General features: G+C 33.8%; 1 protein-coding gene across 6 annotated transcripts in view; it reads right to left on the reverse strand.

Annotated features, from left to right (window-relative positions):
* FNDC3A (fibronectin type III domain containing 3A) overlaps positions 1-14,016 on the reverse strand; it is a 254,767-nt gene that overhangs the window by 5,027 nt on the left and 235,724 nt on the right. For all 6 annotated transcript variants that reach the window (XM_077158213.1, XM_077158215.1, XM_077158211.1 and 3 more), the window contains 10 exons: positions 10,107-10,175; positions 9,091-9,209; positions 8,169-8,274; positions 7,907-8,082; positions 6,294-6,407; positions 5,369-5,518; positions 4,995-5,278; positions 4,679-4,891; positions 2,058-2,224; positions 1,006-1,133 (listed from right to left, as the gene is read on the reverse strand). In XM_077158213.1, the coding sequence (XP_077014328.1) occupies positions 1,006-1,133; positions 2,058-2,224; positions 4,679-4,891; positions 4,995-5,278; positions 5,369-5,518; positions 6,294-6,407; positions 7,907-8,082; positions 8,169-8,274; positions 9,091-9,209; positions 10,107-10,175 (1,526 nt within the window). The remainder of the gene's footprint in view (positions 1-1,005; positions 1,134-2,057; positions 2,225-4,678; positions 4,892-4,994; positions 5,279-5,368; positions 5,519-6,293; positions 6,408-7,906; positions 8,083-8,168; positions 8,275-9,090; positions 9,210-10,106; positions 10,176-14,016) is intronic.

Consider the following 14,016-nt stretch of genomic DNA (forward strand, 5'->3'; position numbering starts at 1 on the left):
ATTTGAGTGCTCGTCATGCTTCAGACTCAGCTCATGCAACCCCCCTCTTTTGCGAAGCTTTCTCTGAAATCTCTAGCCCGGAAGGTGACACTTCCTCTAGGCTTCCAAAATAACTGTCTACTGTCATATTTACAACACCGTATTATAATATTTGATTCTTATATATATTTCACTATTATTATTATTGCAAAGACTCCTGTCCTACCCTGGTCAAGTTTCAACACTAGCCAAATTGACCTGTGTCTGATCATATGACCACTCTGTTTAAAATCCTCCACTAGCTTTTCATTTTGAACAGAGTAAAAGCCACAGGATAGCCTCTAATGCCCTACATGCCCTCCACACCACCCATAAACCCACCACCATGAACTACCTGTCTGCTTCTACAGCTCTCTCTCTCGCTCACTCTGCCCCCATGCTGCCCGCCCTTCTAGCTGTTCATCACATTTATTAAATACATTCCTGCCTCAAGGCCTTTGCAACTATTGTGCTTCCTTCCTGGAACCCTCTTCCCCCCATATTCACTTCCTTGGGGTCTCTGTTAAAAAATCAGCAGACTGCCCTCTGTAAAACAGAACTTGCCATCCCTGCCCCCCATTTTGCTCTCAGCACTCCCTATTTCTATTACCCAGCTTTTTTCTCCAGTTCACTTATCACTCAACATAACATATATTGACGTGTTCATGTGCTTTTAGTGTCTCTTCCTCCACTAGAATATAAGCTCCATGGGGACAAACGACTTTGTTCAGTGCTACTGAAGGCCTGGCACAGTGGAGCCAGCTGTTAATAGATAACTGCCAGATGAATGAATAATCTGTTTAAATGTCTTTCACCTCCAAAAGATTTTGAATCCTTAGATGCTATATGATTACTAATCTTTGCAACAGTAAGTACTGAATGAATGTTTTTGAATTACAAAGGTAAAGATGCCAAATCTTGCACTGAAAATACATAAAAATGAAAGAAAGTAAAAATATGTAACCATAGAATTACATTAGCACATACCTGTTTGAATTCTGAATCTTTTCCCACCATAACTTGAAGACTATAGATAACTGGATCACCTTTCATCGGCTGAAAACACTCCCATGTAATATCACAAATGTGATCATTTACTTTTTCTATTTTGGGGGCTGCAAGGGATAAATATAAATAAAATCTATACTTGATTTTTAACTTGGTACCTCACACAGACACTTGTTTATGCCCAAGTCAACAAATCTTTTAAAACATACAGTTATAAACTTGAAATAAAGATCAGTGAATTTTTGAAATTTGCACAGAAAAAATGCACTCTTATTGTCTCCAAGCTGTACAACCTACACATACTATTACAGCCAGACTGGGTAAAACATTTGTCAAGGTTCATGCTGCTTTCATTAAGCTAAGAGCCAATGGAGGGAGATGGAAGTTGTAAAACAGCTTCTATGGTACTTCTAAGTGCATAACTAGATGGAGAATTTTTAAATTTAAGTACTCTCTTAACAGAATGAGTTGAAATACTTTCATAGTTTGAGTATTTATGACTGCCTGACTTAATAGTGAGCACAAAGGGTTAATTAAAATCACTGTCATCTTAAGGCTAGGGACACTGAACCCCATAAGGGAAAAGAAAAATGACTCAGTGAAACTCAACAACATTGTAGAAAAATTAAACAAGAACAGTCCTGCTAAGAGGTTGTGACTTTTTTCTTTAAATAACAATAGCAGAAAAGGTAAAAGACTGTATAAAAAGAGCTGGCTTGTCTATTCAACTAAGTTTTTTCATGCTAGATTAGAAAGATCAGTGACAAAAATTGGACTTATATGAGAACAAATAAGCCAGATAAAACAGCTTTTGTTACTGTGTGAAACTTCCATATGGGTTTGCCTGCATAATTTCTTTTTTATAGTAAGTATAAAAAATTACTATACATTTTTTTATATATATAGTAATTTATAAATTATTAATTTATAGTGGACACACACTGAATGCTCAATGTTAATAAAAATAAAGCACTTTATGAAAATGCACTTAAAATAATTTATAAAGAACAACTGGAGGACGTATAATTTACCTTTCAAGGCAGCTGGGACAGATTTTGGAGTAGTGAAAATATATTCTTGGGAGAGGCGGCCCTCCCCAGCTTCATTGCATGCTTGAATACAGAATTTATAGGATGTTGACTCGTTGAGTCTTTGTACTTTGTATGTATGACATGGTCCTCTGTATAAGGATACAAACCTAAAATGGAAAAAACTATTAAATAAACCTTAGACTACTTTATGACAAATGTTTTTACGAGTATAACAGTACAGCTGGGGACATTACTTAGAAGAACTAAGTTATTCCTACAATTTAATGTCAGGAACATTTGGCCACTCCAAGTACATCTGTATATGTTTTCATTAGATACTGAAAACTAGAGTCAGCAAATTTTCTAATTTGACATGGTTCCCTCAAAATTTGTTGCTATATTTCATGTCCAACCATAGTAACTATTTTTTCTCAGGCTCTTGTATTTTAATATATATATTTTAGAGATATTCAGAGTATCAAACTTAATTTTCATTTAAAATTATTTCTAACTTAAGTCATACACATACAATCTGTCAACCACAGGATGGGACCTGAGCTATGAGGATTAAGTTTCTATTTTAATCTTCCTTGCTTTTATCTGGAAAGAAGCTAATTCTCAGTTCCCAGACAAAATTTTCACCTGTACTGGTGATGTTTACTAGAGATTTACACAGAGCAGTATGCAAGAAAATAGTTTCTAATAAATTATCCAACTTGGACTGTTAAATGGGAAATACACCCTTCTCCTGATACATTATCCGTATTTGAATGTTTCCAAGTATTTTTAATTGGTTGTTTTTAATTTTAGGAAATTGAGATATGAATAATGAATGCTCATATGGCTCTAGAAGTCTGAAAACTGTAGCCAGGTTAAAAATGACAAAATATTTAATTTTTTATATATATAAGATAAAATATATATAAGATATATATATATATATCTTCTTATATGGTAGGAAAAAAAAAAACCAGTGGTAATACCATTGGTGAAAAAAGAACTGAACAATGACAGAACCTGTGGCCAAGTAACAGCTAAAGTAGCATTTTGACACCAGCCCATTATAAGTGTAAATAGTTGGGAAAAAAATCAAAGTGAAGGAAAGTAAACAGCGATATTAAATTTGTATGTATTAGATTTGCAATATCATATAAAAGTTTGAATTTCTTTGTTTTCCAAAGAAAGTCAAGGGCCATGAGCCATATTCATAATCTACAATTCTCCACATGCCAGCTGAATATTAATTAAGTTTGGTGTTCCACAATGGAATAGAGAATAAAGAATATAATAGAGTCCATATTTAATAAAATCTTTATTCTATTATCTTTCAACCAACAATTAATTAGAACTGTCTCCAGTAAACCTTCATATACTGCCCCAAATGTAAATGCTAGGAAGGGAATGAAAAGAATTAAAAAAATTCACCTAGCAAATGTTAGATATATTAAAGATAAAGATAAACATGTTATTTAAGACGAAAATCCATGGCAAGGCAAAGAACTTCCTTTTAAATAAGGCTACAATGAATATGTAAAATTCTGCCAGGAACAACGGTAGAGTTCAAAGAAGCACAGATTTCAGAAAGTGGCCAAATTACTTATTCTACTATGTAATGCTATTACTGGTGATACAGTATGCAAATTAATATGCTATTTTACATGTGTAAATATTTCTGATAGAGAGTACTTAGGTACAAGCATGAATATGCTATTATCAAATAGTTGGCTGAGATGTAAACCTAACACAAAAAACTGTTACTAGTATTCTGTACCTATCAGCTATGCAAATATGCTTAATAAATTGAGTGAGAAGTAGAAAAGTAAAACTAAAAATTCTTAAAATATTAAAGCTTAATAGCTGTCGAGGGTACATGGCCGTGTTTATATGGTACATAATATGAATAAACAGCTCCATTTTAGCAGGATTTAGTGTGGTAGTATATGTGTATGGTATGAAGGTAACTGTAGGAGGTAAATATTGAAACTGAAAAAGATGGCAGCATAGATAATAACCTAAGTGAAAAGGAAAGCCACAAGGGAATTGCATATTAAGTCACAAAATCCAAGGAAGATCTGATGGTGAAGAACTGAAATATATCCAATTATTACACAGGGCTATGACAGAGATATGGAGGAGAAAGAGAGCTTATTTCTGCCCTACAAGACCTCAGAGGTCTTAAACCAATCAATCATTTACTATAAAAATTGCCTCCTGCTGGAATAAACATTGAAAAGAGCTTATTTTATAGCCAACATTTTTTACCAGCATAAAGTGAGTGAACAGGTTAGAGAGCCAAAAACTAGCTCCTAATTTTTTTCTCTTGACATTCCACTTACTATTACCAGTAAATCCTCATAACTCTTCTGAGGTTTTAAAAAAGCACACTTAAAAGTGTTTCTTACAATTTCAACTGTTTTTAAAAATTTACTTTATTTATTTGTACAGCTTATAAAACTTTATATACTTGATGAAGAGCAGGGGAAAGATTATTTCAGGCTGAAACAGGTAAAGGATTTGGGATGTCTGAAAGACCATTCTTCCAAAATAAATGTTTTTGATTAAAAAAAAGTGTACACTTGAAACGTAAGAAACCATATAGAGAAGTAATTTTAAAAACCCACCTTCCATTCTTATCTTCCATCTGAAGGTGGTACTGAATAGAATCTGTTGACAATGTCTTTGGGGTTCCTTCTCCCCATTTCAGTTTAAGGTTCTGGTGGCTAAAGGCAACACATTCCAGACGAGGTGGATCGGGAGGAAGGGGCTTAGTTTTTAATTTTATCATGTGGCTGAAAGGACCAGCTCCAAGGCTATTCAAGGCTTGAATTCGTATTCTAAGTGCCACATGAAAGAAAAGAGAGTTTTTTAGATTATGATTACTTTATCTAAAACGTCTCTAATCTAGGCAAAAATTAACATATAGGTTTTAGAGTGTACCTGTATGTTGTATCTGGTTGCAATTTGTCTACAATATAGCTTGTAACCTTTCCCACTGTTAAGGGCTGTTTATCTCCAAAGTCTATGCTGTAGGCAAAGATTTCAGAACCATGATCACAAGGCCTTTCCCAGCTGATTGCAAGGCATGTAGAAGGTGAATAATGGGGACTTTCTACATCATCATCACTTATTTCTTGAAGACATGTGACAATGGCAGGAACTGATGGTGGAGTCATACAGGCTACCACTTCACTGAATGGGCCTGCACCCACAGCACTTAAAGCCTGTTAACAAAGTTAACAAAGACAGAACTTTGAAAATGCTAAGGACACACAAAACTCATGTGCAAACCAAGTGACAAGGCACTGATTTACCTGAACCCTGCAATAATAGGTAGTTGCTGGAGAAAGTCCTTTTAATTCATAACTGAGACCAGGCCCACAGTAACATATCTGCATACTTCCTTCAACTCCTCCCCACTCCAATCGATACTCGGTCACATCAGTTCCATTACTCAGTGGGACCTTCAAATTAAGAAAAGGACAAAGGCATTATGTCTTGATTTTATTAAGTAGCTTGTGGGCAAAAATGTTCTTGAGCACACCAAAAAGTGGACTGCTTTTGAATTTCTTTAAAACATTTAACTATTCAGGTCTACATTCTTACTCACTGAGGCCTTATGAATTTAAGATTGGTCAAAAAATACAACTTTGTTTGAAATTAGAAGTAGGACTGACTATGAGTATCATTACAGAAAGAGAATTTAAAGTAAATATACTTCAAAATAATTCTATTAAGTAATATATAATGTTAAACCATACAAGGGCATTTTCTTTGTTAAATTTCAAAGGAAACTGAAAATGTAATCATCGCTACTGATTATAACCGTATACAATAAAAGCACTGCAGTTAATTAATGTAAGAGAAAAACAGTATAATACTAATTCCTGAGAATGTTTGTTCTGACATTAAAGCTCACCAGTGGTTGAAATATATCAGTAATGAGAGACAAAAGCCTTGGATAAAATACAAAGGATATCACAAACAAGAGTCTGAATACATGTAATACAAATATATCTTACTTAAAAGGTTGAAAGAAGAAAATTAATTCACTTTATACCATGTGATTTAATTAGGACTTACTTTCTGTATAACTTAAGAGACAAAAATGAATAGCTGCTTTATTCTTTTATGTAAATTTCAATATAAATTTATACAAATTCATATTTTATATAGCTTTTATATAAAATATTCTATTTATATAAGAAGATAAACACAAGTTAATGAAAATTATGATACCTCCCAATTCACTTGTGCACAAGTTGCAGATCTACATGTCACTTGAGGGGGTTTACATTGATCTGGTGGCCCAGGGGCTGTGGTAACATCACATTTTTCTGAAAATGGTCCAAACTAGAAAAACAAATATAACCAATTCTTTCATTTTTCACCCTTAAATGCCCACCGACTGCACAGTACTATATCATTTAAAAATTCACTAGTAATTAAGTACATCATCCTGGTCTTCCAAGATTAACAAGTCATAACAGAACTTTATAATCAATCACACAAGGTAAAAAGATTTATTGATCATGGAGGTAAAGATGGGGGCAATTTTTAAGTTTCATTTATTGTACTTTCACTCTTTTGCTCCTTATTCCTTCATGGACTTGTTTTGGTACGAAGGTCAAGGTGCCAAGTAATCAGGTAGGTGGGATAAGTCGGAAGAAATATGTAAGGAGTGAAGAAATGAACACCAATTGAAAGCAATAGGAAAAGGTGGGAATAAATTATATCTTAAAATTTAGAATTGCTTCAAAAGGGTCCAAAACATATATTCTATGGGAATATAGAAAGCAGATATTTACATAAGGCGATTATGACACATGCTTATAAACCCAACAATAGAGATTAGGGACATTAGCATTAAAGATGCTATCCCAAGGTACTGCAATCATGTGAGGCTGAAAAGTTAACTCCAGACAAAAAGGAGTATCTTTGGTAAGGAGTGCAAACAAAGTATATGAATTTGATTGATATAAGAAATTTAAAAATAAGTTTACAGATATAAACAGAGAGCTCAGGTGGAAACAGGTCAAGAAATATAGTACAGGCCACTCAAATCTGAAATAACAGGGAGGGAAAATACTTGTTACAGTTTAATTTTGTAAAACCTTAATTATAGAATAAGTTACAGAAACAGTGTTATTCGATTGGTTAAGAAATTACTGCCTTGTCCTTAGGGAAAATGCTTTATTGCAGTAAGATGAGAAACACCATAGCAGACTGGAAAGAGCTTTGGCTTTGGAGTCTGACAAAACCGGGTTTGTGGTTTCTCTTTCATTTATTAGTCTGTATGACTGTGGGCAAGATACTTAACTCTTCTAAGCCTCAGTTTTCTTACCTGTAAAAGGAAGCTAACATCTATTTTGGCTACTTTATGGAACTGAACAGATACAAAGATAGTAGTTTAAAGGACAGTTGAAAAGACAGTTTATAAGACAACCCTATAAAAACAGAAATGCTTAAGCAAAAGTTAAATTTTCTTCCTTAGGCAAAAAATGAATAATTAGTTGCCAACTCAAAGAAAATTCAGTTAAAAACTAGCCTAAAATGACTTAAGAACTGCAAGTATTTCACCATCTACTCTCAAATTTGCTAAGTAAACCACATTAGCAAAACCTGAAAGGCAAACTTCAGCTCACCTTAAGTCCAAAGTGTTCAGCTGTAAGAGGGGTTTGAAATACTGAGATCCCACAATAATTACTAATTACTTCTTATTTATCAATGTTGGCTTATTATAAATCTTAAGATTTAGAGTCACATATTGAAAGCAAAACGACTAAATAATGGGTTTAATAATAAAATGAAACAGCACTGTGATTATAATTCAATTAGCAGTCTCTTCCTACCCCCATTTTGTTAGCTGCACGCAGTCTGAAGCTGTATGTCTTTCCAGGAAGAAGGTTGCTCACTGTACATTCTACTTCAGAGCCCTGGTAAACTTCTCTGGGTTCATCTTTTTCTACAGGAAACATTTCCACACCATAACAGGAAATGGGTGCTCCACCATCAACCTGAGGGGGTCCTAAAGTAAAAAGATTTATGCAATTTAACAAGATGAATACATTTAGTACAAAGTTAATTATAATTTATTATCAAAATGGAAATTACCCCATCGTAACAGTATTTCTTTTGCTTTGGGTCTACCCTGTAATCTGGGAGGAAGGCATGGGCCAGGAGGTACAGCTGGAGTCTGCACAAGTAAAGATTCAGATACCTGCCAAAATAAAACAAAAATGTCCCAAAGCAAATAATCAGATTCCTTTTGTTGAAGGAAAATAATATCAACACAAAGACTGTACAATAACTTGGTTATCAAGTGAAAAGCAAAATTTTGAATAAAATAAAACCCAATTAATTCATTAAAACTCAAATTTTATACAAAGAAAATAGACATGTACTATGTAACTAATACACATAAAGCAAATTACTGGGGGAAAAAGCACCCTTTGCTTCTTTTCATAATTAAAAAAATAACCTCTAATACAACCTGACAGACATTAGTTTTGATCCTGTCCAAACTAATTCACCTCAAATCTCTTTCTTGATAAAGACGGTGTTTTAATATTCAGTAAGTGCTGTTTACCTCGTTTCCAGGAGGTTCAGACTATTTTAGTTCCTTTGCTATATACTTTTATCTTTTAACATTTTTATGGTTTGTCCTGACACATATAATTTGTGGAACAGTACATCAGTATATAATTATTTTATCTCTATTTCTGCCAGTTACAGTTATTGAGTAGTGTTATGATTATTGAACAGTATTACATTTATCATCATAAAACTTCTTCAATGTTTTCTTATATTTGTTTTTCCAAAGCTAAACCAGACAATAGGTATTCACTGTATCCTTATTATGAGCTAAATACTATGTTAGGATATCTTGGTTATATAAAATAAACCACTTAGATTATAGCTATTACTTTTATATATTTGTGGATATACTTCAGTATTTGAGGGGGGGCACCTGGTGATTGATCAATCCCATTTGGTCAAACTTAAAAAAGAAGAAGAATCTACACATCAGTATTACCGCACTCTGTCCTCCATCACTGATGCAGTAAACTCGTAAACGATAGAAGCAGCCTGGATTCAATCGATCACAAAGATGTTCCCTAGTAGCTCCACTGTATATCATGTCCCATTTGTTTCCTGAAAGGTGAAGAATTATGTGCAATCAGATACAGGGTAATGTTTAACATTTTGGTATCACAGACACGGCAGGTATCCTAGCTCCCCTAAATAAGTGTTTTTATGTAATTTGTCAGAAACAACGTAAGCTTGTTTCTAGTTTCCTGGAAATGATCTAATTTTCTTTATATGTGCAGCTTCCTAGACAAATTTGCAGGGCTCTGTTGGAGTGAAATATCTCTGTAACTCTGTACAGACTTTGGCTTAGATTGATAATTTGCTTTTAATTAAACATTTTAAATGTGTTTACTGGTCCAGTAATAACATTATAACACACAGTGTAGAAAGAACAAATAGCATAGGAAGCTTAATCTTAATTAAAAGATATCCTTATTTTTTGAAGGAAATAGATAATTTCATAGAAATAAAGACTGCTTAATGTGTGTGATTCAAGAATAAAGTTCACTAGGCATAAAAACAAAACTAGTATAATTTGAACTAAACACTGAAAGATAAATTTTTCTCACACATCTGGATATAAATCTAACTGAACAAACTAACCAACCTTCAGAAGACTTCATAGTATCTAATGACTTTAGTCTAGGATGCTGACACTAAGTATAATGTAAACAAATGAGAAGAAACAAGAAAATATAAAGGTAATAATATAGACATACAAGCAGTCATATTTGATTCAGTATATTTCTGGAGATCATAATTTAAAGTGGGCCATAACAGACAAAATCCTAACTGCTACAAAGGAGGAAATAAAGGACAGCCAAAAGTGAAGTAAAAACCTTTTTACCATAGGACAAAAAGCAAAAAGAGAGAAAACAGATAAACTGTAAATCATGAAGCTAGGACAGAATGACTGGTATTTATTTACATTAATCAAAACCCTTTTTAAGTTATTCTTACCATTTGAACCTTCTGCCATCTCCACTACATATTTATTGATGACCGCTCCTCCACTGTCTTTTGGTGGGTCTATCCAAGAAACAAAAATAGTATTAGGAAAAGTACATACAATTTTTAAACGATAGAAAATCATAATAAAAAGAATACAGAATGGTGGATTATTTTAAAAAGCATTGCATCACCTGCAAAGCTTTATTTTTAGTGTCAGCACTTCATTACTTTATGCTGTTATGTCACTGCTTTTTATATAATTTACCATATTTTTCCATGTTTATAAATATGGCTCTCTATAATATTTAAAAAAAACTTTTTATTGTATAGTACAACATATATACAAAGTAAAGAAATAAAAAAGTACAACATATAAACAAAACAAAGAAATAAAAAAGCAATAGTTTTCAAAGCACTCTTCAAAAAGTTACAGGATAGATCCCAGAGTTTGTCACGGGCTATACCATACGATCCTCTCATATTTTTCCTTCTTGCTGCTCTAGAATATAGGAGGCTAGTGGGCTTAAATACTTTTTTATCAACACAATCGACATTTTTTTTTGTGGACAATAACATATATACAAAAAACTATAAATTTCCAAGCACAGCATCACAATTAGTTGTAGAATGTTTCAGACTTTGACATGGGTTACAATTTCACAATTTTAAGTTTTTACTGCTAGCTGCTCTAAAATACTAGAGACTAAAAGAGGTATTGATTTAATGATTCAGCATTCATATTCATTTGTTAAGTCCGATCTCCTATGTATAATTCCACCATGACCTTTGATTTTACCATACCTCTCACTGGGGTTGTTTGGGCTATGGCAATTCTAAATTTTTGATACTAGAAGGGTCTGTCACTAAAATGGGGTAGGGAAATGGAACTATCTGATGTTCTGGAGAGGCTGGGCTAGGTTTCAGGACTTATCTGGACCAGGGACCCATCTAGAGGTTGTAGGTTTCTAGAAAGTTACTCTAGTAACGAGCACTTGTGGACTCTTATAAATTGCCCTAGGTGTTCTTTAGGATTGCCTGGAATGGTCCTCATTGGGGGCTGGCAGGTTATGATAGGTAGCAAAGTCTACGTGAAGCTTGCATAAGAGCAACCTCCAGAGTAGCCTCTGGACTCTATCTGAACTCTCCCTGCCACTGACACTGAATTAATTACACTTCGTTTCCCCTGTTTAGTCAGGATGGAATTGTTGATCCCACGATGCCAGGTCTGAATTCAACCCTGGGAGTCCTCTCCCACATTGCCAGGGAGACTTTCACCCCTGAATGTCATGTCCCATGTAGCAGGGAGGTAAATGATTTCACTTGCAGAGCTGGGCTTAGGGAGACTGTGGCCACATCTGAGCAACAATGAACATTGGGAACAATGAAATTATCTAAAATTGAGAATGTTGATGGACTGTGAATTTTGGACCCTCTACATGATGCCTGATGAATGCAGGTGGCTGAAGGATGCACTGACAGAGAAATAGAATGGCGAACAATGGTGTATACTTATAAACGAAGGCTGTGCTGCTATGAGAAGGAGCATTGTCGTGAGGCATGCAATGATGTGAATGAACATGTGGGATATTTGGTGAGACAAAATAATTCAGAAACAAAAATAACAATGGTATAGTCACCTTTAGAAAATGCTTATAAGAAAACAGGGACCTGGATTGTAAGCTTTTAGAGCAGACACATTAAGTCCAGAGTGATGATTATTATTTCTGGATTTTGAGAGGCTGTTATATAAAACCTGCTATTTAGATATCTAAGAGAATGAAGCCGAACAGGTTGGGGTTAAAGTAATTCAGAATATAGGGGTAAGGAAGACAGCGTCTGTATTTTAGAACCACATATACTCTTTGAGACCAATGGAAGAAAGGTTTATTTGATCTAGGACTGAAATTTTCTGTAGTGCATAATCTAATTCAACCTATCTGTGTAGCTCATTTGAACAACTGAAATACAGAGAGCACAGAATGAGAAAGAGGTCTTTTAATCCTGTATAGATTATTGTAATGCCTGGAAGCATCCTAGAGTATATTAACCAGATAATCAAAAAGTATTGGCAAAGTCCCCTGAGGGAGGGGAGAAAGACTGTGTAACTATTAAACCTTACCATCAGGGAATCCCCTGATAATGTGTCAAACTTTAGGGACACCCAAATCAATAGGCCATGCCCTCAATCATGAGGCTTACTCTTGTGAAGCTTATATAAGCAACGTAGAAGCTTAGACTACCTATAGGCATGCCTAACCTGTTCCCAAGAGACAGAAAACCAATCAACACCTCTATTTTCTTGCTGATCTTCTCTTTGGTTGTTCTATCTATAGAGGAGAGTGGCGTAAGTCTCCTATTATTATTATTGAAACATATATCACTCCCTTCAGTTTTGCCAATGTCTGACTCGTGGTACTTTGGAGCTCCTTGATTGGGAGCATAAACATTTGATTGTTATATCTTCTTGGTGAATTGATCCTGTAATTAAGAATACAGTGTTCTTTTTTGTCTCTGATGATGTCTTTACATTTAAAGTCTATTTTGTCTGCTATTAGTATAGATACTCCTGCTTTCTTTTGGTTACAACTTGCATGGAAGATCTTTTTCCATTCTTTCACTTTCAATCTATTCGTATCCTGTGTCTAAGATGAGTCTCTCGTAAACAGCACATAGCTAGATTATGTTTCTTAATCCATTCTGCCAGTCTGTATCTTTTAACTGGTAAAGTTTAGTCTGTTAACATTCAAAGTTATTACTGAAAAGGCATTTCTTGATTCCACCATCTTATCTTTTTTTTTTTTTTTTTTTGGTTTTAATATTTTTTTTTTTATTAATTAAAAAAAGAATTAACAAAACAATTAGAAATCATTCCAATCTACATGTACAATCAGTAATTCTTAATAACATCACATAGTTGCATATTCATCATTTCTTAGTACATTTGCATCGATTTAGAAAAAGAAATAAAAAGACAACAGAATAAGAATTAAAACAATAATAGAAAGAAAAAAAAACAAAAAAAACAAAAACAAAAAACCTATACCTCACATGCAGCTTCATTCAGTGTTTTAACATAATTGCATTACAATTGGGTAGTATTGTGCTGTCCATTTCTGAGTTTTTATATCCAGTCCCGTTGTACAGTCTGTATCCCTTCATCTCCAATTATCCCTTCTCTTTTTTTTTTTTTTTAATTAACGGAAAAAAAGAAATTAACCCAACATTTAGAGATCATACCATTCTACACATGCAATCATTAATTCTTAACATCATCACATAGATGCATGATCATCATTTCTTAGTACATTTGCATTGGTTTAGAAGAACTAGCAACATAACCGAAAAAGATATAGAATGTTAATATAGAGAAAAAAATAAAAGTAATAATAGTAAAATCAAAACAAAACAAAACAAAACAAAACAAAAACCTATAGCTCAGATGCAGCTTCATTCAGTGTTTTAACATGATTACTTTACAATTAGGTATTATTGTGCTGTCCATTTTTGAGTTTTTGTATCTAGTCCTGTTGCACAGTCTGTATCCCTTCAGCTTCAATTACCCATTGTCTTACCCTGTTTCTAACTCCTGCTGAACTCTGTTACCAATGACATATTTCAAGTTTATTCTCGAATGTCCGTTCACATCAGTGGAACCATACAGTATTTGTCCTTTAGTTTTTGGCTGGATTCACTAAGCATAATATTCTCTAGGTCCATCCATGTTATTACATGGTTCATAAGTTTATCTTGTCTTAAAGCTGCATAATATTCCATCGTATGTATATACCACAGTTTGTTTAGCCACTCTTCTGTTGATGGAGATTTTGGCTGTTTCCATCTCTTTGCAACATCTTATCTTTTCAATTTTATTTGACAGATCTATATATTCTTTTCTCTCTTTCTCTTTGTATTCTTTAAT

The sequence above is a fragment of the Tamandua tetradactyla genome, chromosome 4, assembly GCF_023851605.1.
Source record: "Tamandua tetradactyla isolate mTamTet1 chromosome 4, mTamTet1.pri, whole genome shotgun sequence".
Taxonomy (NCBI): Eukaryota; Metazoa; Chordata; class Mammalia; order Pilosa; family Myrmecophagidae; genus Tamandua; species Tamandua tetradactyla.